The 25,951-nt window shown below is 41.7% G+C and overlaps 5 protein-coding genes and 1 pseudogene across 6 annotated transcripts; 3 read left to right on the top strand and 3 right to left on the bottom strand.

The window, feature by feature from the left end:
• Positions 1 to 180: 180 nt before the first annotated feature.
• On the top strand, positions 181 to 2,253 carry LOC108024508 (transcription factor Ouib). 2 transcript variants are annotated; one of them, XM_017094455.2, is made up of 5 exons: positions 181 to 364; positions 433 to 968; positions 1,346 to 1,753; positions 1,821 to 1,937; positions 2,019 to 2,253. In XM_017094455.2, exons 1-5 carry the CDS (start codon positions 248 to 250, stop codon positions 2,128 to 2,130), a joined length of 1,290 nt encoding a protein of 429 aa, XP_016949944.1. In that variant the 5' UTR covers positions 181 to 247; the 3' UTR covers positions 2,131 to 2,253. The 2 variants fall into 2 exon arrangements, 1 of the variants encoding a protein (XP_016949944.1); XR_001768157.2 differs by lacking the exons at positions 1,821 to 1,937; positions 2,019 to 2,253 and adding an exon at positions 1,184 to 1,291 and having other exon boundaries at positions 1,346 to 1,486.
• LOC108024516 (antigen 5 like allergen Cul n 1-like) lies at positions 2,167 to 3,173 on the bottom strand. The gene is made up of 2 exons (XM_017094464.2): positions 3,007 to 3,173; positions 2,167 to 2,957 (listed from the first exon to the last, which is right to left on the bottom strand). Exons 1-2 carry the CDS (start codon positions 3,130 to 3,132, stop codon positions 2,283 to 2,285), a joined length of 801 nt encoding a protein of 266 aa, XP_016949953.1. The 5' UTR covers positions 3,133 to 3,173; the 3' UTR covers positions 2,167 to 2,282.
• Positions 3,174 to 3,209: 36 nt separating this feature from the next.
• On the top strand, positions 3,210 to 4,318 carry LOC108024512 (antigen 5 like allergen Cul n 1-like). Its single transcript, XM_017094460.3, has 2 exons — positions 3,210 to 3,494; positions 3,545 to 4,318. Exons 1-2 carry the CDS (start codon positions 3,225 to 3,227, stop codon positions 4,217 to 4,219), a joined length of 945 nt encoding a protein of 314 aa, XP_016949949.2. The 5' UTR covers positions 3,210 to 3,224; the 3' UTR covers positions 4,220 to 4,318.
• Positions 4,319 to 4,368: 50 nt separating this feature from the next.
• Positions 4,369 to 6,251, bottom strand: LOC108024518 (HIG1 domain family member 1A, mitochondrial). Its single transcript, XM_017094469.2, has 3 exons — positions 6,073 to 6,251; positions 4,916 to 5,105; positions 4,369 to 4,718 (listed from the first exon to the last, which is right to left on the bottom strand). Exons 1-3 carry the CDS (start codon positions 6,164 to 6,166, stop codon positions 4,697 to 4,699), a joined length of 306 nt encoding a protein of 101 aa, XP_016949958.1. The 5' UTR covers positions 6,167 to 6,251; the 3' UTR covers positions 4,369 to 4,696.
• A 188-nt stretch (positions 6,252 to 6,439) lies between these two features.
• On the top strand, positions 6,440 to 9,029 carry LOC108024506 (dihydrolipoyllysine-residue succinyltransferase component of 2-oxoglutarate dehydrogenase complex, mitochondrial). Its single transcript, XM_017094452.3, has 7 exons — positions 6,440 to 6,675; positions 6,964 to 7,067; positions 7,123 to 7,224; positions 7,290 to 7,844; positions 7,918 to 8,062; positions 8,251 to 8,556; positions 8,616 to 9,029. Exons 1-7 carry the CDS (start codon positions 6,601 to 6,603, stop codon positions 8,748 to 8,750), a joined length of 1,422 nt encoding a protein of 473 aa, XP_016949941.1. The 5' UTR covers positions 6,440 to 6,600; the 3' UTR covers positions 8,751 to 9,029.
• A 6,154-nt stretch (positions 9,030 to 15,183) lies between these two features.
• On the bottom strand, positions 15,184 to 17,833 carry LOC108024317 (uncharacterized; annotated as a pseudogene).
• Between the last annotated feature and the right edge of the window lie 8,118 nt (positions 17,834 to 25,951).

Genomic DNA, 25,951 nt, shown 5'->3' with positions numbered 1-25,951 from the left:
TAATTTTAATTTGCATTGAGTGCACAAGGAAAATCATTAAACATTTTGTTGAACATTACAAAGAAAAGATCACAAGATAAGTCGACTTTTGAATTTGCTCGGGATGTTTGCGCTGCGGGGCGAAAGTCAACTTCGGGGGTTGCAAATTGCGAATGCGCCTTCTCTTGTTCTTCCCTGCAAACAAACTATCACACACTTCCAATCGATCCGGGCGTCTCCGTCTCCTGGCTTATCTTATTTTTAAGTCATGCGGTACATTTGCAGGACCTGCTCGCGAATGTCCGATCCCGCGGCGGCCAGGAACCTCTTCGAGCCATCGAGCTCCTCCGTTTTGCAGCAAATCGAGGCCCTGACCAACTTGCAGGTGAGTTTGTGCGTGGGCGTGTTCCCAGGGCGACGCACCGAAGGCTAATCCCTATTATTAACCTGCAGCTGAAGGAGGACGACAAGCTGCCCAGGTTCATGTGCCAGGAGTGCCAGCACGACCTGCAGATTGCCATCGACTTCCGCCGCGTTTGCATCGAGGCCCAGGAGCTGCTCGAACTGCAGCTGCGGCAGGTGGAAAAGGAGGAGGAGGCCCTCGAGAACCTGGCCGAGCAGTGGTTGGACGACTGTCCCGGGGAGTACTCCAACTTGTCGCCGCTGCCACAGAAATATGATGGTGCAGGCGAGGGTCTTCTTGATCTACAGCCAAGGGATGTGGATTTTGCGGAGTCGGCGACAAACGACTGCAAGGAGGATAGTGCAACGGATGCATCGGAATGCCCAATGGACAGCCAATTGTCGGAGGAGAACTTCGACCTGCTGGTCTCGCCCGAGCCGGATGCTCCGAGTCCCCAGGGCAGCGAAGCCATCGATAATCCAGAATCCTCCAGTCACACCTGCAGCAAATGCGGCCTCGAGTTCGACACCGTGGACGAGCTGACTCTGCACAAGTACCATCTGCACGATGTACCTCCAAATACCAAGTAATCATTGTACTATATGTGTCCAAGCCCATTTAGCCTGTTTACTTCAGTTCATTCCCTTTCACTGTCCCCTTTTCAAACTGATTTTAATTTTTTGATAGTATAGATTCATGGACAATTTAAATGTGAGCACATAGGTATATTTTGTGTTCATTTATTTTAATAACATATTTTTATTCGTATTAATATTTATTCCGTTTTTGCTTTGATTTTAGAAAGGTTTTCTGTATGATTTTATTGCGGCTGTATTAGTGGATATCAAAGACAGATCTTTAGGAGTTGTTTTCACCCTTATCCAAAGACTGACCCCCAGCCTACCCACAGTACGAGCAAGCCAACCATTAGGGAGTACAAAACTAAATCTATATCTTTTCCAGATTCGTTTGCGACCACTGCAGCGAGGGCTTCCGATCGGCAGCCGCCCTCACCAGGCACTGCAACATGCTAGATCTTCCACTGACGCACCCCTGCACCAAGTGCAGCAGCAAATTCCACAACAAGATCCTGCTGGAAACCCACGAGGAGCGGTGTCAGAAGGCACCGGTCGCCCAACATGTGTGCCATATATGCGGCAAGCGGCTGACCACCTCCTTCAACCTGAAGAACCACCTGGTGCGTCACACGGGAACTCGACCCCACAAGTGTGACCAGTGCGACTCCTCCTTCGCCGTCGCCGCGGAACTCAGTTCGCACCGGAAAACCCACACAACCGAGCGACCCTACGCCTGTCGCTACGACTGCGGGAAAACCTTCCGATTCTGCAGCGCCCGCAGCATGCACGAGAGGTAGATCCTAACCAGAACTCCGCTGTCAGTTAAGACGTACCTAACCTGAACTATTGTCTCCCCCAAGGGTTCACATGGACGCCAGCAAGCGGATCTATCAATGCGAGTATTGCCCCAAGTCGTACGTAACTCCAGGTGACTGCAGGGCCCACCAGAAGTATCACAACTTGACTCGCGATCACAGGTATGCATTCCACCTCAGGAACTATTTTAATACCAATCACTTGCCTTCTAATGACCTTCTTTACCCCTCAATCTCTTTCAGCTGCGACATCTGCCGCATCAGTTTCAAGACACTCAAACACTACAAATCTCATGTGAAGTCAAACGCACACAAGACTCTGGAAGCCCGTGCTAAGGCGGCTAACAAATCCTGAATTCCATCACTCCCCTCATGAAAAGTATTCCTCGAATTGCAATTACTATAGTCTGCTGCATTTTAAATATATATGTGTATATGTACCTAAAAGATATTAATAAAGCTTCCGTTCCATAATCAAGAGTCTTGTTTCCCATTATTTCGTCCGCCCTAGAATGTCTTGGCGTTTTCGATGACCTTCTCGTTGTCGTAGATCTCCTTGGCGTAGCACAGGTTGGGGTAGTCGAAGGCGGCTCCGTAGCGGTTCTTGCATCCCGTGGTGGACTTCTCTCCGGGAGTGTACACGGGCTGGCCCACGATGTTGGAGGTGGCGAAGTTGCAGGTCAGCACGAAGTGGTTGTAGAAGTCGCGGGAGAAGCGCACGGCGGCACATCCCACGTGGGTGTTCTTCTCGGCCACGGAGATGGTGAACTTTGCCACGTCCTTGTTGGGAAGCTCCTCCGGGAAGCTGGCAAGGATCTCAGGAGAGGCATTGGAACGCTGGGCGAACCAGTTCTCGATCTGCTCCTTGATCAACTCGGCGTCGGTGTACTCCGTCTCTGCTCCACTATAGCTGAAGATGGCGTTGTTCTGGCCTGCGTAGGCGAATCTCTCCGTGCTGCGACACTTGTCTGGCAGGGATTCACAGGTTCGGACATTGAGCAGGGCCAGGTGGGCGAGCTCCTCGCACCAGGACATCTTGGCCATGCGAATCGCCTTGGGTAATCCCTCTATTTTGCCTCCAGCCACGTTGTTTCGCAGTTCGTTGAAGAGGGTGAGGATCAGCTTGTGATGGGGCTCGATCTTTACTTCTCTCACATCCTTGGGGCAGTTCTCACTAAAATTCTAGAGGAGAAGATGTGAGTATCAAGAATAATCCAGTATCATTACTTACTCCCTTGTTATTGCAGGCTATGTGCTTATCCAGACAAGTGGGAAGGGCACAGTAGTCCACGGCTGTGGATGAACCAAAGAGAGCAACTGCCAGGAGCAGGAAACCAGGTAAAATGGTAAAAGCCATTGCTTGGATTGCTTCTGAGTTGCGACTGATTCAACTGGCTCTGTTTCCGGCTTATATAGAGGACAGGAGCACCTCCTGGTTAAGTTACTTGCATGATTACCAGGAATTTTGAGCTGAAACCAGAGATTCCTTCGAAAACAGCTGCCATTTCGCAGGTGAAAATTGAAATCCGAGGAATATGTGTGGCTGGTTTCTTATATAAAGAGTCCCCTGGACTAGTGGAGTTCAGTGAGAAGCCAGCATTGGAAGTCACCATGAAGACAATCATTGTACTAACATTCCTTATCGGAGCCACCATTGCCGTGGACTACTGTGCTCTGCCCACCTGCCTGGATAAGCACATAGCGTGCAACAATAAAGGAGTAAGTAATGGGTGCCCAAGTCTATTAGATACTCACATATTCCCTTCCAGAACTTCAGCGAAAACTGCCCCAAGGATGTGCGGAAGGTGAAGATCGAGCCCCATCACAAACTGATCCTGACCCTCTTCAACGAACTGCGAAACAACGTGGCTGGAGGCAAAATAGAGGGTTTACCCAAGGCGATTCGCATGGCCAAGATGTCCTGGTGCGAGGAGCTCGCCCACTTGGCCCTGCTCAATGTGCGAACTTGCGAGTCCCTGCCAGACAAGTGCCGCAGCACGGAAAGATTCGCCTACGCAGGCCAGAACAACGCCATCTTCAGCTACAGTGGAGCAGAGACGGAGTACACCGACGCCGAGTTGATCAAGGAGCAGATCGAGAACTGGTTCGCCCAGCGCTCCAACGCCTCCCCCGAGATCCTCGCCAGCTTCCCGGAGGAGCTGCCCAACAAGGACGTGGCCAAGTTCACCATCTCCGTGGCCGAGAAGAACACCCACGTGGGATGTGCCGCCGTGCGCTTCTCCCGCGACTTCTACAACCACTTCGTGCTGACCTGCAACTTCGCCACCTCCAACATCGTGGGCCAGCCCGTGTACACTCCCGGAGAGAAGTCCACCACGGGATGCAAGAACCGCTACGGAGCCGCCTTCGACTACCCCAACCTGTGCTACGCCAAGGAGATCTACGACAACGAGAAGGTCATCGAAAACGCCAAGACATTCTAAATCCGAGTTTTACATCCCAAAAATCATCTTCAACAGCGGTTTGTATCCGTATCCATAAATGAGCATGCAAATAAATAGCTAAAAAGCTAAAGAATCAAATATGTCACCAGTGATTTTAAGTTTAGAAAAAAATTAAAGAAATGTAGGGGTTCTGTTTTAGTCTAAATTGATTTATTTAAATATATCATATCATGCGAGAGGTATTCATAATCTTGTCGTCTGCCTTCAACAGCTTTCGTTTGGATGTCCAACTTGTACAATTAAAACACACCATATCACAATCTTACGCAGGTATACAAAACATTATCTAATTCTCGGGGCCTGGACAGTCCAGCCTCCAGGGATCCTAACCCTCTTGATCGGTATGAATCTTTGATGGTGCAATACATAGAGTTACTGATTGCTGGGGTCTAATATCATCCCGATTTGTGTTGGTGGGGTACTTTTAGAGAGGGAGGCCATACAATCAGATGAGCTTTAGTTATTCAGTGACTTTGTACTAAAATAAAGAATAAACCAAAGGGGGGTAAGTGAAATAAACCAATAGGGGAACACAAGGTAAATAAATAAACAGTAGGGGAGGACAAATTTCGAATTAGACAAGTGTGAAGCTTGGGATTGGGCTTGGAGCTTCGTGTACGAGTGACAACAACTATAACTACAGCTAGTATTAACTAAGTAGGAACTGGCCATTACTTCTCCTTGGGCGCCTTGTCGAACAGGTACTCCTTGGCCATGCTGTAGGCCAGTCCAATGGTCAGGCAGCCGACCACGGTGCCCTGGGCGGCCACTCGCAGCTGCATCAGGAACACACTCGTGCTCATCGTGCCGCGGTTCCGGTACTTGTACGCGCCAATCGCTCCGGCGGCCACAAAACCGGCAATACCTGTAAGTAAGAGTGGAAATCACTGATAAGTTTCGCTTGGTCATTATGTGGGTGCTTTGTTGTTGCTAGCTTTCTGTCCCAAACAGCTGATAAAAGCCAGACGGCGGGCAAATATAAACATACAAAAGGTGAAAAAAAATTATGAAAGCAGTGCTGGTAGTATACAATGCTAAATATCTAGCTACTTGGGTAATATATATATTTTTCCAATTTCTTATTTTAAGTTGCATTCTTATTAATTTGCAAAAAAAAATTCAGCTTAATAAATATACCATTTTGAAATCTTTTTTCGACATTTAAAGCACCCTTTTGAACTTTTACATATAGTGACAATACTAAATAGATTTTTAATTTACAATAACAAGTTCTGGTTTGAGTTAAAGAACTTCTTTTTCAAATTTTAAATATGAGTTTTAGAAACTTCTTAGTTAAATTTTATAAAATTTACCCAGAAGTGGGAATATATAAAATATATGAAAAATCTAGATCTAGTTAAAGTCAAACATATATAATAGCTAGATGGGGGAAATCGGTCAGATCGGCAACACTTGTTAGCGTCAGCTGTTAGTTGTCACACACGCAGGCAGTGAGGTACAAGTTCAGTATTCGAACACGCGCCAAGATCAGATGGCAGCCTGACGTCACGGATGCTATAATCCCATTTCCCGTTGCATCGCACACCCTCTGGGAGTTGCGAAATATTCCTGTTACATCATCCGGCTTCCAGGAAAATGACAGATCACGCAGCCCTAAGCGTTATGTCACCAAGTGTCGGAGCAGTCCCCTAGTTGCCGCTAGCCTCGGCGGTCAATTGACATGGCCAAGGTCAAGATTGGCCGATTTTCACGCACACGCATCATGTACGTATGTATGTATATGTTAGCATCTAACAGTTTGCAGCCAAAAGTTTCCATGTGACGTCACGGCGGCCAAACTTCCGCCGAGCGCAAGTTCCGCCCCAACTCACCCACTAGCATGAAGGGCGACTCCTTGGCTTTCCTGGACAGTTTGTTGGCCTGGGCAGCATCCTCCTCGCTGTCGAAAAGTGACTTTGAACTCATTTTGAAGGCGGGCGGACTTGGCTTTGACTTTACGTTTTGCAACGTTCGCGAAACTTTTTAGCAATGCCAATAATCGATAGGCGATAGGTACTGATAAGCGATAGACATTGATAGACGATACCCTACCACCCACTTATGGGTGGGTGAAGCGGCTAACCGCGATATTTTAAGAGGACCGTATTGGTAGTTTGGTATATTTGTGCAAATGCTCCATCAGCTGTTTTGGCGCTTTCGGCGCTTTTTCGCCAGGCGGCGCCACCGCCGCTTCTGTCATGACATAAGAAATTGGTATTTTTTAAAGGGAAAGGGGCGGACTGCAGAAATCGACGTAGCTTTGCCTTGGCCGCTAACTCTGTTTGAAATTCGAGTGCTTCTCCGATAAATTGACGAGTGACAAATCCGCCGACCCGTAATTCGCGCAACAGAGTCGCAGCATGACGGGAATAATTTCGATCGTAACGAGGCGGCTGCCCCAAACTTTGGGAGTTCGAGCCCTGCGAAGCAATGAGGTAAATTTTCTGAGCGGCCTCTGCGGGGGATTCCCTGGCGGCAGGCGGACGGGGGGGCTCGGCCAGGTGTGCCATATTTGCTCCACTGATATACATATCCATATCCATTAATATCTTGAAATTTGCTGCCCGCCTGGCACTCGGCGGTTATGTAATTGTATGGGTGTGTGTGCGTGCGCGGCTGAAAAATGGGGAAAACTTTTGTTTGGGACGCCCTGCCGCACGTGATCCGCCAGCCGCTGCCGCCTCCTGGTTGTGCAATCACTAATTTTCACCTCTGCCCACCAGCTGAAGCGCTGCATCCGCCAGTATTCCCGGCTAGTCGTCTGCGCCGCCCAGCAGCAGCAACTGCTCAGCCAAGATGCCCAGAATCGCTGCCAGAATGCTCCCAGGTGAGTGCAACACGCTCATATCTGTGACCCTCCACTGAGTTTTCTCCATTTCCAGGCTCCTCGCCTGGCAGGGCTTCCACACCACGTCGAGTCTGCGGTCGGAGCAGACCGTGAATGTGCCTCCCTTCGCGGACTCCATCGCCGAGGGTGACATCAAGTAAGAGCTGGTTTTCGGCAACAGGTTTCCTGTTAACTGACTAATGACCATTACCCCCGCAACAGGTTCACCTGCAAGGTGGGTGACTCATTCGCCGCCGACGAGGCCGTCATGGAGATCGAGACCGACAAGACCACGGTGGCTGTGCCAGCTCCCTTCGCCGGCTCCCTGACCGACATTCTGGTCAAGGACGGCGACACCGTCAAGCCCGGCCAGGCCCTGTTCAAGATCAAGCCCGGTGCAGCGCCCGCCAAGGCAGCTGCTCCGGCGGCTGCTGCTGCTGCTCCCGCTCCTGCTCCTGCCGCTCCCAAAGCCGCCCCAGCTCCCGCTGCCGCCGCCCCACCCATGGCGGCTCCCGCTCCAGCTGCCGCTGCTGCCAAGCCTCCACCACCTCCACCCAAGGCGGCGCCTCGTCCTCCGCCAGCTGCCCCCGTGGCTGCCCTGAAGCCGGCCGTCGCCCAGGTGAAAGTGCCACCGGTCGATGGCTCGCGCCAGATCTTGGGCACGCGGTCCGAGCAGCGCGTCAAGATGAACCGCATGCGTCAGAAGATTGCCGCCCGCTTGAAGGATGCCCAGAACACATGCGCTATGCTCACCACTTTCAACGAGATCGATATGAGGTGATGATTGATTCTAGACTAGAGAATACATCAAAACTTTATATTAATCCCCAAACTCTTCACCTTTTTCCAGCTACGCCATGGACTTCCGCAAGCAGAATCTGGAAGCATTCACCAAGAAGTACGGCATCAAGTTTGGCTTCATGTCCATCTTCTCGAAGGCCAGTGCCTATGCGCTGCAGGACCAGCCCGTGGTGAACGCCGTCATCGATGGCACGGTAAACAGGCCTCCGCCCCGCCCTCCGCTTATCAATCGCTTATCGCCCGTGACGTCGTAGCCTGATGGGCCATGCTGTTTAAAGTGCGCCTTATCAGGCGACACTTTTGCAATTTCCCGTGGCGATAAGACGATGAATGTGGAACATTCGGTGTTGCCAAGCGCTCATAATTCCCTTGATTTTCGCAGGACATTGTGTATCGCGACTACGTGGACATCTCTGTGGCCGTGGCCACGCCCCGTGGCCTGGTGGTGCCCGTCATCCGGAACGTGGAGAGCATGAACTATGCTGACATCGAGATCGCCCTGGCCGGTCTGGCCGACAAGGCGAAGCGGGACGCCATCACCGTGGAGGACATGGACGGCGGCACCTTCACCATCAGCAATGGCGGAGTGTTCGGATCCCTGATGGGCACGCCCATCATCAATCCGCCACAGAGTGCCATTCTCGGCATGCACGGCATCTTTGAGCGGCCAATCGCTGTCAAGGGAGAGGTTTGTTGCCGCCCAGGCCATCGTTTCTACCTGTACTAATGCTGCTGTTTCGAAACCAGGTCAAGATTCGTCCCATGATGTACGTGGCCCTGACCTACGATCACCGGATCATCGATGGCCGCGAGGCGGTGCTGTTCCTGCGCAAAGTCAAGGCTGCCGTGGAGAACCCAGCGATCATTGTGGCCGGCTTGTAGAGTGAATTGTCCCAAAACGCGTCCACGGCCTTCAGTTGATATTAGCCTCCGTAATTTGAAACTAATTTTTGGTTATTTATTATTTTATTTCGCGAGCGTCACAAAAACTAGAAAAGCAACAAAATTCGAACTCTACTCGTAGCATCGGAAGTAGTCAAAATAAATCAAACGTGGATCTTTTCTTAAACATAAACTGTGCACTGAATGTTACTACTGTTAGCCTAAGACGCTGCGAAGCAATGTCGTAATAAAGCGATGACGAATATTGACCAACCTCAATGCATGCGGTTTTGAGGGTCCCATAAAGAGGGCATCTGCTCAGTCTCTGCCGGCACTCGTACAGCGTACAACAGCAGTCGCCACACAGACAAAATGTCTGCACTACAATCAATCTGCACCGAGTAAGCAAGTGTTCGTTTTATTTGTACTTGTTTTGGTGGTAATTATAGAAGAAGCTACCATTACCTTATCTATTATTATAACAATTTGAGTGTCTAAATTCAAACTGTAAACACCATTATCATTTATTTTGTCATGTGAGGTTGGCTTTTAATTGTATTATAAGTACCTTGAGGTAGTAGATGGGGATTATTTTGGTGGCTTTTGCAATCGCTATAATACCTTTTGATAAGTCCTCTTTGATAGTTTGGTGGTATGATTGAACACGTTCCTGTTAAAAGATCCCAACTGCACTATATTTCTTTATAAGAATTTGAGATAAAATAAATCTGCATATTGTGATTCTTTCACTTTTAACTTTCGGTATACATATCATTAAATAAATTGAAAACCCTATAGTTTGTCTTGATTTTCCTCGGAAGGTTTTCCCTCAAGGATTTAAAAAGATGGGTTCAGATATTTTAAGTGTACCTTAACAGTCATTAAAAATGTACAATTTTTAATATTTCCCATTATCTTACCGTTTTTAGCAGCTTAAGTAATATATTTTGGATTGCAAAAAATCTGTTGATGTACCAAATTTTTTTTTATTTAAGTAGATCCACCTGAAAAACCTTTTGCTGAAAGTGCAGAGGTAAAGTAAAACTCGTTATTTATTGTTTTGTTATTAGAGCAAATTGGCTTGTACAATTTTATTGATTTTTGTTTGGTAATAGTAATTTTACTTTTTCTAATGTTTACAATATTTATGTGTTTTCGAGGTTGTGCGGTTGAATTAACAATTTAAAATATGTGTGGTTACAAAAGATTAAATGTGATTTAGAGGATTGATACAAAATGATACTTTTGGATACATGACTTTTTAAAGATACTTATGGAAAATTAATTTTTTTAGATCTATCAAAGATTGATTAACACAGTTTTGATTTAGTTTTGTTTCCTGGTTGAATTTGAGTGGTCTTCTGATGCTGTTCATAACATTTTTGCTTATCACATGTGTCGAAAAAAAATATTAATTGTATCTGACGACGATAATGATAGTAGGGAGAACATCGAAATAAAATGTATAAAAACATACTTGTGCGTGTAAATGAATGTAAATATATAAAATCACATAAAAAATGCGGCAATCGTTTCGTCTAAAACATCTCGCAATTCGATTGCGAAATTTCCAATAGTTGAGGTTTTAGACAAAAGGATTGGCATTATCTACATTAGTTTCCGTTTTTCTTTTGCCTTTTGTGTGAGTTTTTGTGCAATTTCTCGTATTCTCGTGTAATTTTAGCTTAACTAAGGGGATACAGAGTGTAGTTACGTGGTACAATACGCGCTTAATCGTAGTTCCTGATGATGGTTCACTTTTTTTGGGTCCAAAGAGGCCTAAGGTGGAGCTAACGTGTGTCTTTTTGAGCTGCCCGTGGGGGAATTTCCATTGTCTAGGGGTTGAGTTTGGGTCGGGGGCGTTTGTGGGCGGGGTCAGTCGGCACTGCACTTGCAACCTGCTAAGTGCAACACCCTAATTCTAAGCAATTACACTAGGTATCCCCAACCTTGTGTCCGAAACGTTTTTCTTTTCGCGAGTTTTCTTTGTCCTTTCTTCCTGTTCTGGCTATATGGAATATATATATTCTTGATCCCTTCGTCTGGCTTATCTCTCTCTCTAACTATCTCTATCTGTCTCTCTCTTTGCGTAGATCTGTTTTGGAAAGGATTTCTTTTTCTTTTTCTTTTTCTTTTTACAACTTTTGAATGTCTTTCAATAGAACTATTGTACAAGATTCCATTTGCTACTCTTCGTGGTTGCTTCTCGCGTCTGTCTCAATGATTTTGCAAATTTCCAAATTGCCCGAAACTTCCTAGATACTTTTGATTTCTTTCCTACTAGCCAAAGGCGGAAGATGCTGCTCTCTGCTGATGATGGGGTTGTGTTTGTAAATAAAATTCATAACTAAATTTCTGGCCGGATTCGGGATTCGGGGGAGGCGGGGACTGGAGCTTCTACTTTGTAAATTTGCTTGCTTGAATTTGGTTTTTTTGGGGCTTCGGCTTGGGTGCTTTTTTCAGGTTGGTGTTTTGCTAGTACAAGTCGGAAATGTGTAATTTCATAAGACGGTTTTTGCATTTTCTTGTTTGCCAAGTCTCTCTGGGTGGTGATTGTGTGCGGGGTCTGTGTCGTCATATAGTCATCGTGGAGTCGGCTGCCACTTGGCCGGGCAACTTTAGCCATGAATTTATAAATCAAAAACGTTCTGCTGTCTAGTGGCCATTGACTGGGCGCTTGGTGGGTGGGCTTCTTCTGGGGCGGATTGGCTGTCCTATGGTGTTGTGTCTTCTTGGCAGAGGGTCTGCTATGGTCCTTGGCTGTGCTGGTGTGTGGTGGCCACTGGCCCCCAGGCCAGCCATATTTTATTTATTGATGGCAATTATGCCTCGACCTCGGCTATTGCCAGTAGTTTATATAAATTTGGAGTTTTGTTTGATGTGCTTTCAGCTGCATGATGATGGTTCGAACTTTTGCCAAAGAAACCAAGTCTGACCACATTTCTGAAAGGGATTCTGATTCGGGGGGTCGGGGCTCGGAGCTCGGAGCTCGGAGTTGTAGTTTTTCAGCTGTGCTCGTGACACTCGTCTCGAATATTACTTAAAGTTGCGGTTCTGCTGGCGTGCTGCCTTCATTTTGTTTGAGATTCTGATTTCGATTATAATTTTGATTTCGGAATTGGATTTGGGTTAAGTTGTGCAGTGTTCTGTGTCTTCGTATTCGGCGGCCTTCGGGCGAGAGTAATGGGCTTGAGGCCTCTCCTGGGGCGGATCAAAGTGGTCATCTTTTGAGGATGCTTGGATGCTGTTGATTCTGCCGGGTCAACTGGTTTTTCAACCCCCTTCTATGGAGAGTGTACTTGGGAAATTCGCGTGCCTTTGTTTCGGTTTCAGTTTCAGTTTCAGTCTTTTAGTTTTCAGCTTCGGTTTTTGTTCTTGTGGATTTGGAATTTTGCACGAGCGCTGGAAATTGTTTTGTTTTGCCGTGATTTATCTGCCATCGGCCGCTCGCCTCGCCCTTTGGCCGCCATTTGTAAGATTTTGGCCAGAAAGTTGCCAGGAGTTTCCCTAACCATGTTCCTGTGCCTGTCGCGTCTTCTTCGCCAGCACCAGCTCGGAATTTTGGTGCTTTTCGGCGGCCTCCGTTTTTGCTCCTGACATTTGTCGCATTAAAACTTCCGCAGTTTCTTGTAATTTATAATACTGCCTTTTTGAAATTTAGCTAGAGTTCGTCGTTTTTTCTCTCTTATTTTTGGAATTTTTGGCTTTGTTTTGTTTGGCTGAATTTAATGGGTGGGCTGCGTACACTTAATCATCTTAATGTGGTAATAATTATGCACCGAAAGGTTCCTCGAATGCTGCGACTTCTGAACAGGAGGATTTGTTGTCAACTTATTAAATTTGGCAGTGCTTTGGTCGGTCTTTTTGAATTTCGGTTTGTTCTTATTGTCATTTTAATTGTTTTCCGTAATTACTATACACTTTCTTTTTTGGTTTTTGACTGAGTGTGGACTTGGGTTGGAGTTTTGGGTACCTGGTCTGTTAAAATGCTTTAAATTAAATTTTGGTGTGAATTTTGAATTTTGTGGCCGGTGAGTGGTTGAATTTTGGTTCAATTTTGGTGTCAGTTTTCAATTTTGATGATTGCCAGAGGAGCCGAAAGTTGAAATTGGATTTTGGATATGTTTTGGATGGTTCTAAAATAAAATAATTTAGATATGTTAATATTATTTTTGAGTGTTGAAAGAGGCAGACCTTTTAGTCGAATAAAATTGTAAATAATTAAAACGTTTTTCGATTTCTTTCACTATAAATGCATTTTTCAAATTGTTGCTAGAGTCATTTAAATTTTACTTGAGATGAAAGGCAGTTCATTTTTCGTATTCCAGACCCTAAGATAATGGATTTCGTATGTTTAAAAATATTTTTAAGTGGTTGGAAACATTTGATGAATTTCGCAATAAAATTTAAAAGCGTGAACCAAATTTTTAAAAATTTAAACTAATCAAAATGTATGAAAAATTTTAAATTCTAATAGTTTTCAATGAAAATCTATTTGTATGTTGTAAATCTTCTCGAAGTGCGGTAACTATTTGTGGGATTTTAATTTTTTTTATTGATTTTTGATAATAAATTTAAAGAAAAATATATTTTTGATTTATCAGTCTTAATAGAAATTTTTGTTGAGCTTTTTGTTGTATAAGAAGTAAATCAAAAAAAGGCTAAAGTTGTTAAACGAGTTTTTGATTAAAAATTTAAAAAATATCTGAAATGTGTTAAATTGTTTTCTAAACTGGCTTGGAAGCCCACTTAATTTTATATATTGCTTTGAAAGTTTTTTTTTTTTAAATTTGTGTATTTGCTTTTTATAAATCTAGTTTGCTTTTTCAGAAGGTGCTAAAGAAATGTTATTAAAACTTTGTTTCCAGGACTAGTTTTGTTGATTTCTGTTTGCTTTTTTATATTGCAATTTTAATTTTTAGTACTATATATATTTGTTTTTTTTTTGTATTTTTCGATCTAATGGCTTCACAAATATTTAAATTCGCTAGGTTTTATTATTTAGAAATAAACTTTAGATTTAAAATTACTTTGAAATGTTTGATTTCATCAATTTGAGTTTTGACTTGCGTTTACTAAAGTTTCTTGCCAGTAATATTTTAAATAAAAAGTTCTGCCAATTATATTTTTCTAATACTTTCTTTGTTTGTAATTTGTTTTGAGACATTAATTTTTCTTGTTCACATTAAACGAAATTTTATGATGAGCGGTTTTGAATTTGACTTTTATATAAAGAATATTTCAGTTAATAGCAATGAAGATTTTGCAAATTTAAGGTAGGTAATTGTCAAAAAATCTATCAAAAATGAATTTTATAAAATTGTCCTCATTTGAAGGAATATTTGTAAAAATTGGGAATGAATTAAGAATGTCTAATTGAATAATAATTTGGTTAAAGTTTTCATTAAAATATTTTTTGTGATTGAATGATTTTTTTGCCTTCAGATAAGTTTAAATGGATGATTTTATTTTTTTGTCGAGATGAGTGAATAAATTGGATTTTAATATATTCTTTTGGCTTTCGTATTTTTCATATTTTTTGCTTGAGCCATTTGGAATTTTGTAGTATTTTTATTGTTTTGATTTTGAATTTACTGAATCTAGTTTATTCGCTTTCAAATTTTGTGAAAATTTGTTTTGAAATTTAAATACAGATATTTACACTTGGAATTTTGAATTTGGTAAAACTTGTTTTCTTGTTTAGGAATCTGAATGCAGATATTTTAATTTGTGATTTTGAGCTTTGTAATAATTTCGTTACTTTGTTTTTGATATAAAGAATTAAAATTTTGCTGATTTTGAATTTGAAACAGATGTTGAATTTGTTGGTATTAAAAACTAAGGAACGTTTTTCTTTGGATTTTAAATTTTGATTTACATATTAATTTATGTTTTCAGCTGTTGAATTTTTTGTTCATATTTAATGTTGTGCAAAAGTTGTGTTTTAAAATTAAACCTTTTCAAATGAATTACTGGTATTTGATTTATAATTTGTAGTATACGTAATCTATTGATTTTGAATTTGGATGCTTGTGTTTAATTTGGTTTTAAAATAATTTATGATTAAACCTTTTCATGATTTGGAAATGAATTACTGGTATTTGATTTATAATTTGTATATACGTAATCTCTTGATTTTGAATTTGGATGCTTGTGTTTGGTTTTAAAATAAGTAATGGTTGGTTTTGTTTGGTCCTTTTTGTAATTGATTAACCACTTTTAAAAGGAAAGTTTTGTCTTTTGAATTTTGTTAATAATTTATTAAGACAACTCGAAATAATTAATTTAATGTTTTTCAGCTAGATTTCGAATTTCACTTAAAAACTTTAAAAATTGTACTTTAAATGTTTTGAATTTTTGTAGTTAAGTTTTGTTTGGTTTTATTTCATTACCTTAAGGAATGAGTAAATTTTTGAATTTTCACTTTTTAAATTTGGATTGAATTTGGAATTCGCTTTATTTATTTCTTTGAATTTAAAGTACGACTTTTTCTTATTTTTGAGTTATTGTTTTGGCAATGAATTTTTGGTTTTATTTCAACAATTTCAGGATGAGTTTTTAGAAAGTAATTTTCATGTTTAAATTTGAATTGAATTTGGTTTTAATTTGGATAGAACTTGGATTTGTTTTTTTTTTATTTATTGTTTTGAATTTGGAGGATGACCTTGGGTGTTTTTTATTTTTCATGTTAAAATTGGATAATTAGTTTCTTTTTTAACGTTTGTAATATAAAAAGCATTGATTTTGATCTTTTAAATTTGGATGCGCTTTGATTTGGATTCGATTTTTTAATTTGAATTTAGAGGTTTATTTTTCTGTTTAATTTGATAATTTAAATTTAATGGAAATATTTGTAATTTTTACTTTCTGAACTGGTATTTTGGATTTGATTTTGAATTAATTTAGTAAATTTCTTGACTGAAACTTTTGTACAAAAAACATTGAAGTTGAATTTCATGATCTTTTAAGTTTGGATGGGCTCCTCTTAATGTTTTCGTTTAGATTTGGTGAGGTCTTTTTACTTGATTTTTAATTTTTATGGAAATTTTGTAATTGTAATTTACTGAACTGAATATGAATACGTGTTTTTTTAATTTGGATGGAATATACATAATTAGAATTTTGGATTTCTGATTATAAAGATTTTGCTGTCTGAATTGTTGTTTTTTGTTATTAGAATGAATTTTATATTTTAGAGAACTGAGTATTATAAAGATTTTAAATTGATTGAATTTACCTATACTGGTTTTGATTTATATCTTTTCTGATCTCTAAAGGCTTAATTTGTGGTTTTTGGTCTGGTATTTTCTTAATTTCAGTTTATGCAATGTATTTTCTGTTTAAATCGCAATTTTGCCGGTCGAATTTGTTTCTGAGTCAATGACCAGGAGACATTTTTGCGTGCCTAAGGGTTGAGGGTGGGATTGATGACTTCCCTTGGTTTTGTACTGATTTCTTGGCTGTACAAATGTGCAATAGCTCTTCTTGCGCTTTAAATATTTCTTTGAAATTTTCAAAAACGTGTGATTAAAAAATGCCGCAACGCCTTTGCTTTCCTTGATGAAAATGTCAAGGAAATATTGAAAGCGCTGAGGAATGCTTGTGTTAAGATTGAGTTCTGAGTTGGCTATAGTGTTTTTTTTCCTGTTTTTTGCTAACCTATAACCTATTACTCGTTTTCGTGGTATTTTTCTATCGAACTTTTGGGGTCAGGCTATTTCTTTTCTTCTTGGGAATCGTAGAAGCAGCTTCCTTTGCAGCCATTTTCTTGCCAAAGGGGTGTGAGTGTGTTTGGGTGGGTGAGTGTCTTGCTGAGCGTACCCCTGCGCGTGTGTGTGTGTTGCCTAACGTGTGTGTGTGTGTTTGTGTGTGAGTGGTGTGTGTGTGTGAGTGTGGTTGGGTGGTTGATTTGCGCCTAAAGCTCTGGGCCATGCGAAACGGTCTTTTGGCATTTTGCTTACTTTTTGCATTAAGATTGTGGTTTAAACTAAAAACTCGTAATAACGAAACTCGAATTTGGAATTTTCAATTCTTTCGATTTGCGTTTTGGGACACAAAATGATAAACTATTGCATTGTGTGTGTGGAATTTGGCGGGGCAGGGGCGAACTCTTTTATAATGAATAGAAAAAAAACTCAGGGATTCTTGGTTTGCCTTCTGGAAATGAAGCCTTCTGCGATGCCGTAGAAGAAGAGTTCGTTTTTGGATTTGGGCTTGTATCGGTGGGATTTTGAAATTTTGCTTCTGGGCTGCTTGAATAGAGGTTGGCAAGGAGGTCTACCTTTGGCTCGAATTTGGATGTTTTTAGAGTATAATTTGGGTTTTTCTTGGAAAAAATAGTTTTGAATTTTCTAATAAGGCTTCAGAGGGGGTTTCTCAAATCTGTTTTTGAAATTGGTTTCTAAACAGTAGTCAAAACATACTTGCGAAATTTGGAGAGCAGAAGGTGGACACTCTCTCGCTCTCTCTTTTTCTCTCTGCTGCTGCTTCGGCTCTCTCTCTCTCTCGGTCTGTGCTTGTGTGCGAATTCGCCGCAGGATGTGGGCTGTATGTGTGTGAGTGTTTGCTTGGTCTTCCTGTCGAGGGGTGGTGGCTTTTTTTGCTTTGCTGCTTGGGGTAAATCACTGCCCCTGCTTAGATATTCAGCAGGATATCTACGGCGGGGCAGCTTTCTCCTTTCCTTCTCTGGTTATCTGCTGCTTCTGCCGGCGTCGGCGTCGCTGCTCCCTTTCGTCCTTCTGCTCCTTTCGCCGTCAAATGCTCGATCCTTCGCCTCGCAATCGAGTTCATCGTCATCAGCTTTCTCGGTGCTTGGGGCGCCCAGCAAAGGTGTACTTGGATTTTTGGATTGTGCCTGGACTTGAATTTCGGTTTCCTTCCTTGCCGTTTCTGTCGGATTTCTGTTTGATTTGCTGGCCGGATTTCTTGCTTGGGCCCACACAGGACTCTTCGGTGGGCGGCGGCGGCGGCGCCCTGGGGGCGTAGCAGTTGCTGGAGACACTGGCAGTTGGGCTGGCTGTGGATTTTGATTCGATTTTGGTAGCAGTTCGGATTTTGAATTTCGTTCTTGGCGAGATTGTCATTGCAGTAGAGAATTATGAGCAGTAAACACTTAAGAATTTTGTTGAGTTTCATAACAATTTCGTTGGCGGGGATGTGAGTGTGATCCGGATGCAAGATGTGTGGTTACTGCTCGATCCATAATAGCTTTCCTTTCTTCAGCTTTTCTGGGGTTCCTTTAAAAAACAACGTTTATATATTAGATTTTGTAAGGATTCACGGATCATTGTTTGAATTTTTATAATTTTTGAATATATTATATGATATGTATTTACCTGTAAGATATAAAAACGATATTATTATCTCTTTCACTAAAGATTTTTCATCTTTTGGCCGGATGGGTTGAGAACTTTCCAATTGGTTCCAGGTATTTAACGATTTTGTTGGTTTTCAGCTTTCCTTGATTTTAGTTGTTGGTTTTGAATTTTGTTTGTAATTATTTCAATTCCAGAATTTTATATTTCAAGTATATCCAGGAAATGTAAATTTGTTTAATTTGTTTTTAGCTGTTTTAGATGTTTTGAATTTGGTTAAACTTTTGCTTAAACTTAGGCTTTTGTTTTGTTTTTTTTTTTTAGTTATACTTTAACCATCTCGCGAAAATGTGTAAAAAGTGAATTCCACATTAACTATTTTCGCAAATTGTTCGTTTGGAGTTTGGCTTGAGTTGGTACTTGGGTTTTATACAAATTAATCTGACATTCGGCGGTTGAATTTAAGCAACTTTTCGTGTGAATTTTGTCGGGCTTGCTGCGGTGGATTTGGTTGATTTTTGTGATTTTTGTTTGGTTTTCTGGTCGGTTCTGGAGATGCTGCAACAGCCTCCTTAGCGCCGCCTGGTCATGGCGCTGCGAGGAGTCCTCGGTCCTGGTGCTTCTGTTGCTCCTGTGCGGCTCCAGCTGCTGCTGCTCCTATGCTGTTGATCCTCAGCGTTTGAAGATTGAAATGAAACTGATTGATTCTGCGCAGCAGCCGCAGTTTATATACCCGCCAGATCGCGCGAAGCGACGCCAAACGGATCCGATCGCAATCAGGATGCCCGAGCTTTGTCCATTGTCTGCCAGGATGTGGACAAAGGACGCCGTTGGCAACAATGAAAACCCGTTGGGCAAGTTTATTGTAGAAAAAGCAAGGCTCAAAAGATCGGAAAACGCTCGCGTTTCCCTTTGGTGGTGGGTCTGGGCTCTGGGATCGCAGGGTGGTTATAGGGATCAAAATCTCCAGCATCATCAGTTGGCACACCTGGCGGGTAGCAAAAGCTGCAGCAGCCGCTGGACCAAACTGGTTTCTAGGGTCCAGAGTCCTCGCGTATCCTTGACCATTTGAACTGCAATTGTCTGGCCCTGTTGATGGGAAAAATTCCCCATTTGAACTTGTTTTTCCACACTCAGCTCCTTGCCGCTGTCGAGGACCGCAAAAACAAGTTTCTTGAGTCAGCGAAATTTGTCAGCTTTAAATTTATGGCCTGCACAGGTCTATAGCGGGCTGGGCTCAGGCCGAACCCAGATCATCTAACCCAGATTTCCCCATGTAATCCATTTGAGTGGGCCGCTGGCCCCCATTCGAAGTCCGTAATCCATCACAGCTTTCCGCTTGTGGGTCAACCTTTTCCTTTGGATCCTTGCTCCTTTTCGTCCGTTATTTTTTTATTCGCATCTTTGCTAGTTTCATTTTGGATGCCATCTTTCGGGCATAGCAACAAGTTAAGGGTTGCACTGATATTTTTTTGCATTTTTTCCGTTTCCCCGAATCCCACAGCCGAAGCACTTTTATTATTTAAATTGCTGTTAACCCTTGTTTGGCCTGGGTTGGTCCCGGTCATTGGGTTAGAGGTGGGGTCACGACATCCATGCCAGTCTGCGAGTGTGAGCGAGCATTCCGAAATGGGACATTAGTGCTCGTCCATTGTGAATGAGCCGTTTGGCAGTCGTTAATGATACGCCCCGTGTGCAAATTGAATGCCGGAAGTACATACAGTCCAACTTCCTTAACATAAATCACACTTTCCTGAGCAGGAAATTCGAGACAAAATGGGAATGATTTAATATATAATCAAAATGATTTTTATTTTGACAAAAAAATGTTTAAACTAGTTATACGTAATATATAAAGTCTAAATAGAATAATACAAAATTAAAGTATAGTATACAATGCAAAATATTTTCTTTTTTGGTTAATAAACCATATAAATGTGTATAACCAATAAGTTTTAAAAAAATGTATTAATTTTAACTCTTAATATAATCAAGTCCTTAGTCGTATTAGCCTTTTTCGATATGTTGAAGATAATTGTGGCAACTTAAGATGCTTAAAGCTTTTTTATCAACCTATTTACATAAAATTTCCTAACAATTTTTTTTCATGCTCAAACACAAAATATTGAGGAGCAAATAAAAAAGTCTAATATTTTGTAGATGTCCATACAAATCAATAAATATTCCAAAGCCGCAAGAGCACAAGCCACACATTTTCTTGCCCAAAACTTGGCAGTACAGTTGTGTACAAAACGCCCAAAACTTCAGATGGTGCCGTTAGGCTCGGGTCCTTTGGCAACCGAAAATGTGGAAAAGAGGAGGCCTGGACGAAAAGAAAATTTACATATTTCTGTTAATTTTGCATTGAAGTTGGGTTCATAACGAAGAGGAAACACTTGAAATTTGCATACATTTTCCTCGCTCACACAAACACTAACACAAACTCACACATACACACACACACACATAGCGACGAGGGGACTTCTATATATGCAAATTTGTGTGTTGTAAAGTTTTCATATAAAATACAAGTAAAAACTGAAAGAGAGAAAATGGATTTGGGGCTGCGGCCAAGGATGGGGCTAAATGGGGTCTGCCTGCTAAGGACAACACGGGCACAAGAAGGACAACACCAACAGCAGAACCACCGCACACAGACAAAGACAGGGCCTACACAAAGGAGGTACTGGCCAAGAAGGATTGTGCGTGCCAGTTTATCCTGTGAAAGTGTCCTGACCGTGTGTATCCTGCCCGAGTGTCTGAGTGCCTGAAAAGTCAGCAAAAGATACACACACAAGCGCCGCACACACACACACTCCTACTCCAAAATAACCCACACATACAGATGGGGGAAAAATAAATTCGGCAAAAGGCTTTTCCAGAGAAAATGCTGGCCTTTAAGAAGAAGGGGGTCGATATGGGGAGGGCTGGCGGTCGAGGCGAGTCGGCTGGCATTGTTTGGATCAAAAAGGCGCCTAAAAATACTCGCACAAGTTCCTATCTCCGGCGACCCTCATTTTTGGTTGGCCAACCATTTTTTTCCAGCTCAGCCTTATACTTTTCCATGCTGTTGTCCCGCCTGCCGCCCACATTTATGTTACCATAATTTGACTTCAAGAAAAAAATACAGAATGAAACAAGTTAAACTGCGGACAAGGAAAGATGGCATACTCTTTACTCTAGCTGAATATATATACTTTGGCAATGGGCGTAAATTAAGGTTTAAGCCATAAAATTTGTAGGCATAAATAAAACTTATTTAAATTACAAACAACTAATTTACTAACTAAAACATTGTTTTAGTTTTATAATAACTTGAGTTGCATACTGGTAACATAATGATTTTATCATTTCCAATGTTAAATTACTAAAAATGTAGACATTTGTCTTAAATTCCATTAATTAACTGCATTTGTTATTCGTTTAGGAACACATTTTTCCAATCTGTTTTTGTTATTTGAGGAAACATCTGTTTTAAAACCCAGTCTTTTTTGTGGTAAAAACGAATTTCTTAGCTTATTAGTTTGTTTTTAAGATCTGAATACAATGAATTGATAAATATCAATTGTAATATTAAAGTTATAGTCCTTACTTGGCTGATACCGCATCCTTTTTAAGGTGCATCGAACACCCATCAAAATGCATTCGTAGGTGTTGATCGGAGCGCAGTCTTCTATCCGAAGGGTATGAGAACAAGGACACTCATTAAACACACACACGCAGGACACCCACACTGGAAACAGGGAGCCAACACTTGCTAACCGAATTTCCGGCTGTAGTTTTTCGGCCATGATGGGTTCATTTTTCAGCACCCACACACATACACTCTAGCAGGGACATGTGAAGCGACCACTTATGAAGCGAAAGTTGGCATGCGCACACACACACACAGTCGCACAGATCCTTGGGATGGGGGCATTTATGCGGGTGTGTGCGTGTGGCGTTCTTTTGCGGATTTTGCAGTCAACTTGAAAGCCAACAGGCAAAACTATATGGCTAATGTGTGCATGTGAGTGCGGGGGTGTGCATAATGTGTGATTGTGTGGAAATTTTTGGGCAGTTTCATTTCGTTCATATTTATTAGTTGGCTAGGACACACACACACATATATATATATATATATATGAGTAGTTTTACTTATACACCCACAGGCAGACAGAGAGGGAGTCATCAAAACAGGACAACAAGAAACGGAAACATTTTTTTACTTTGTATTTCGTATTTTGTATTCACCCTCATCAGTGCAAGTTTAAATGATGTTGCCTGTTCTATGGCAACTATCTCCAGAGTGGTTTAGCAGGCAAAGAAACTGAGGATTTATATAAGAAATTCACGATAAAATGCATTTATATAACATTTTAATGTAAATTGCTGTTTTTTTATAATGGTTTAAATAGTAAAATATATTTTATACTAAATTCAAAACCAATATTCTCTTTTTAATATTTGATTTTCTTAAATAGAAAATAAGATCAATTTAGAGAGATTATTTCCTATTTAAAGTCCTAATTATTGATTGAAATTATGCCTTAATTTATACTTCTTACTCTTCACTTTTTTCTATTTATTATTTGAAAACTTGCACCCTTTTTTTCTGAGTGCTTGTGTGTGAGACCCATTTTCATCCATAGATACACAAATACTTGGCCATGCCTGGGCCTCAAGGATATTTCCTCCTCCCCCCTTAATAGTTGGTGTTAGGGCAAGAAAACAGAGGGAGGAAAGCTTGGGTCCATTGGCCTGGAATGGGTTAAGCCGGAGCTCCTTCTAGCCCATTTCCTGACCGACCAACAGTTTTGCATCTCAACTATAACTACTGGGCTTCTGGCTGCCTGTCCCCAGCAAATGTAATCAATTTTTATGCCATTATTGATGCTTCGCAGGGCAATTTCATCTGGGAAAGGGTTTGAGGCGTTGCCAGTTTCTATTTACGCCTGAAAATTGATGTGCAAATTAATTGGGAATTTTTGGCTGATTTAGCCCGGCGAAGGAAAAGGCTTCCGGTTGTGTCTGGCCTGGAGATCGAGTCAGCCTTTAACTGGGGGCGTGCCTGGCTTGTGGTTGGGACATCAGGATCCTATCCTTAGGAGTGGAGAACCTGAAACCAAACGAGGGCAACAGTATTCTGAAGGAAAGAAGCCTTAAAGCAATAAGAGATAACCAAGTATTTTCAAGTATCTTTTTATTTGAAGTAAACTTATCTTAATAGGGAATACAAGTAATACCACTAGCTAATATCCCAAACACTGGATTTTTTTCCTCCTTCTAACTTTGCTTATATTTGTCCCTTGTGTATGTCTGTGTTCGTGTCCTTTTTCGTCCTCTGGCCAAGCAGGATGTGCAAGAGGTTTGGGTACGGCTGCCACATTTGGCATTAAACATGTGTGTTACCCATTTTTGTATTTTTATCATTAACGATTTTGTATGGCAAAGAAGAATCCTTTTGTTCCAGCTTGGACCCTTCAGATATGTGTCTCTGCTTTTGGTCCTGTTTCTGTTGCTGTATCTGTGGGTCCTGCGAGAGTCCCTCGGCAAGTGTATGTGTTTTTTTTCCTACGAGTGTGTGTCCGTGTGTGACACATTTGTTTCCTTTTATAATTATGTCAGCTGCAAGTATTCCTCCTACAAAAGAGTTTATCAGCGCCATAAAGACACAAGTGCCTAATGGCTCTGTCGCTCCTACGCTGTTGAGTTGGGATTTGTTTAGCTTGGAGAGCTAAATTTTGCCCTTTCAACTAATAAAATTGTCGACAAAGGAGTGAGTTTTTAAAGCTTTAAATATATTAAAGAATAAGTAAAAGAAAGCCTTTGTATTATTAAGAGATAAGAGAGGCTTTAAGACACTATTTACAGTCCTTAAGGCATTAAAGGGCATTCAAGAAGAACTCTTGCTATTGTATGTTTTTTAAAGGCAATTTTAATCTGTAGGAGTAATTTTTGATTGTATTTCCCTACTGCTCCATATTCCTTAATGGATCTCTTAATACCCGCCATAAAATGTCCGTTATTTTGCCGCCATCTGCAACAATCACCACTCACACACACACTCGAGCGAACGAGTATATTAAGGACTCGCAGTATTTTCTTATCAGAGGCCTTAATCCCTGCGGGTCTGACACACACACACACACACAGAGACGAGAATGAATTCCATTAGCATAAAAATGTCATAAATAAGGAGCACGCTTACGTTACTTATTCGGCTGCTCTCCTCCTACAGAGCCGGGGGTTGTTCTCAAATTCAAAATGGCGCCGCTTTCTTATTAGAATCGAGAAGGGGCGGAGGGTTTCAGCCGGCAGCATCTTCCTACATTTCGGGGGTGAGTTTTCGCAACAGAAAATTGAACCCAGGAAACCAGAACCAGTTCTCGCACACCCTCACACCCCTCGACCTTGCCACGCCTTTTCTTGTGTGTGATTTTGGGCATGGGTGTGACTGTACCGTACTATACCCTCATTGTTGGTCCAAAGTTTCGGAGGCGGCCAAGATGACGTGCTCTAATTGATGTCGCCACGCAGGGTACTGAAAGAGGAAGGATTCGGCTTGCAGGCATTTGAATATTGATTTTCGCACCCCCTCCAGCCCCGAAAACTGGACGGGTGGGAGGCCGTTCATTAATTAAGCTGACTTTGACGAGGGGAAAGTTTCCGCACAAGGCGGACGAGATGCCGAAATAGTTGCTCCGTCCAAGGCAGATCCGTAATGCGTGCGGTCGAACATCAAAAGTGGAACATGAAAAGCACTCGGCCGTGGAGTATGTGCGCCCAAAACCACCCACCAGTTCCCCCATAAGCGGCATGCAAATTGCGTGTGTCCCACCTAAGCGCCCACTAAACACTGCGGGAAATACTTGCTAACTTGTTAGTAGAACTGAAATAAACCAAAAAATATTTTAAAAGGCCAAAAGATTAGAATATATGCTTAACATATAACAATTTTTTTACTTTGATTTAAACCATATATTAAAAATGTATCTTCTGATACTGGAACCTACCCTTAAATTTTCGGGAACTAAATTTGGAGGTGTGAGCTTAATAGAACAACTTAAAGTAAATTATGAGTATTAAAAAATAAATCAAAGTCTTTTCTATTTTATTTAAAAAAAAAACCGAAAATCCTTTCAAACTAAAGTACCTCTAAACCTAAATCTTATAAGCAATTTATAAAATTCAATATGGCTTATATTGATCTTTAATCCAAATCTGGTAACTTGAAATGATTTCTTATCTTACTATATGATACCGGTATAGAAAGTCTCTGGTAAATATTTCTAGCAAACATTTTTTATAATTATGGAAAAACAGTTTACGATTTTTTTGGTTTACCAAATGAAGTTTGTTCGATTCATGGCAGCTGTTTAGACAAAATTTTTCTCAGTGTCCTCCCATGTTGGCGGTTCACTTAGGCAAAATCGAAGCTGGGGCATCTTCTTGATGGTTGCGATAAATCATAAGCAAAGAGTCACAAAAAAGCAGTCGACAAAATGTTATGTACATGAATGTATTTAGAAGCCATGCTAGATGCGACTTCCATCCTTTCGGCCTTCTTCCTGGCCCATTTCTCTCCTTTCGCCCGTTTCTCCCACTTCTGCCGCCGAAGCTTGGCTAAAACTTCTTGGAATTTGCTGCTGCAAATAGTTTGAGTCTCGTCCTGCTGTCTCCCCCCACGCCTTCTCCGCCTCCGGAATATTTATAAATGAAAATTCCAACAAGAACATTTTCTATTAAATTTTGCCCCCCTCTGCACGAGAAAGTTTTCTTGCCAAGGCCCTCCGTTTGAGTTTTTGGTTTTGGTATGGGTTGAGTTTAGTTTTGGTAAGGGGTGATGGCTGGGTGCTGGGCTCTGGGTGCCTAGGCCAAAAGTGTTTTCGTTTTATTGCATTACAT

Source organism: Drosophila biarmipes, chromosome 3R (assembly GCF_025231255.1).
Source record: "Drosophila biarmipes strain raj3 chromosome 3R, RU_DBia_V1.1, whole genome shotgun sequence".
Classification (NCBI taxonomy): domain Eukaryota; kingdom Metazoa; phylum Arthropoda; class Insecta; order Diptera; family Drosophilidae; genus Drosophila; species Drosophila biarmipes.
This window is presented reverse-complemented; position numbering and strand designations above follow the sequence as displayed.

What these genes read in the sequence shown, in the direction of transcription:
- LOC108024512 (XM_017094460.3), top strand. Translation starts at nt 3,225, where the DNA reads ATGATTACCAGGAATTTTGAGCTGAAACCAGAGATTCCTTCGAAAACA. An exon ending in TAGCGTGCAACAATAAAGGA is followed by an intron (nt 3,495 to 3,544) that starts GTAAGTAATGGG and finishes ATTCCCTTCCAG; the next exon opens with AACTTCAGCGAAAACTGCCC.
- LOC108024508 (XM_017094455.2), top strand. Translation starts at nt 248, where the DNA reads ATGCGGTACATTTGCAGGACCTGCTCGCGAATGTCCGATCCCGCGGCG. An exon ending in AGGCCCTGACCAACTTGCAG is followed by an intron (nt 365 to 432) that starts GTGAGTTTGTGC and finishes ATTAACCTGCAG; the next exon opens with CTGAAGGAGGACGACAAGCT. An exon ending in GCCCGCAGCATGCACGAGAG is followed by an intron (nt 1,754 to 1,820) that starts GTAGATCCTAAC and finishes GTCTCCCCCAAG; the next exon opens with GGTTCACATGGACGCCAGCA.
- LOC108024516 (XM_017094464.2), bottom strand. Translation starts at nt 3,132, where the DNA reads ATGGCTTTTACCATTTTACCTGGTTTCCTGCTCCTGGCAGTTGCTCTC. An exon ending in TAGCCTGCAATAACAAGGGA is followed by an intron (nt 2,958 to 3,006) that starts GTAAGTAATGAT and finishes CTTCTCCTCTAG; the next exon opens with AATTTTAGTGAGAACTGCCC.
- LOC108024518 (XM_017094469.2), bottom strand. Translation starts at nt 6,166, where the DNA reads ATGAGTTCAAAGTCACTTTTCGACAGCGAGGAGGATGCTGCCCAGGCC. An exon ending in GTCGCCCTTCATGCTAGTGG is followed by an intron (nt 5,106 to 6,072) that starts GTGAGTTGGGGC and finishes TCTTACTTACAG; the next exon opens with GTATTGCCGGTTTTGTGGCC. An exon ending in GACAAGGCGCCCAAGGAGAA is followed by an intron (nt 4,719 to 4,915) that starts GTAATGGCCAGT and finishes TCTTTATTTTAG; the next exon opens with TACAAAGTCACTGAATAACT.
- LOC108024506 (XM_017094452.3), top strand. Translation starts at nt 6,601, where the DNA reads ATGACGGGAATAATTTCGATCGTAACGAGGCGGCTGCCCCAAACTTTG. An exon ending in CGCTGCCAGAATGCTCCCAG is followed by an intron (nt 7,068 to 7,122) that starts GTGAGTGCAACA and finishes CTCCATTTCCAG; the next exon opens with GCTCCTCGCCTGGCAGGGCT. An exon ending in ACGCCGTCATCGATGGCACG is followed by an intron (nt 8,063 to 8,250) that starts GTAAACAGGCCT and finishes TGATTTTCGCAG; the next exon opens with GACATTGTGTATCGCGACTA.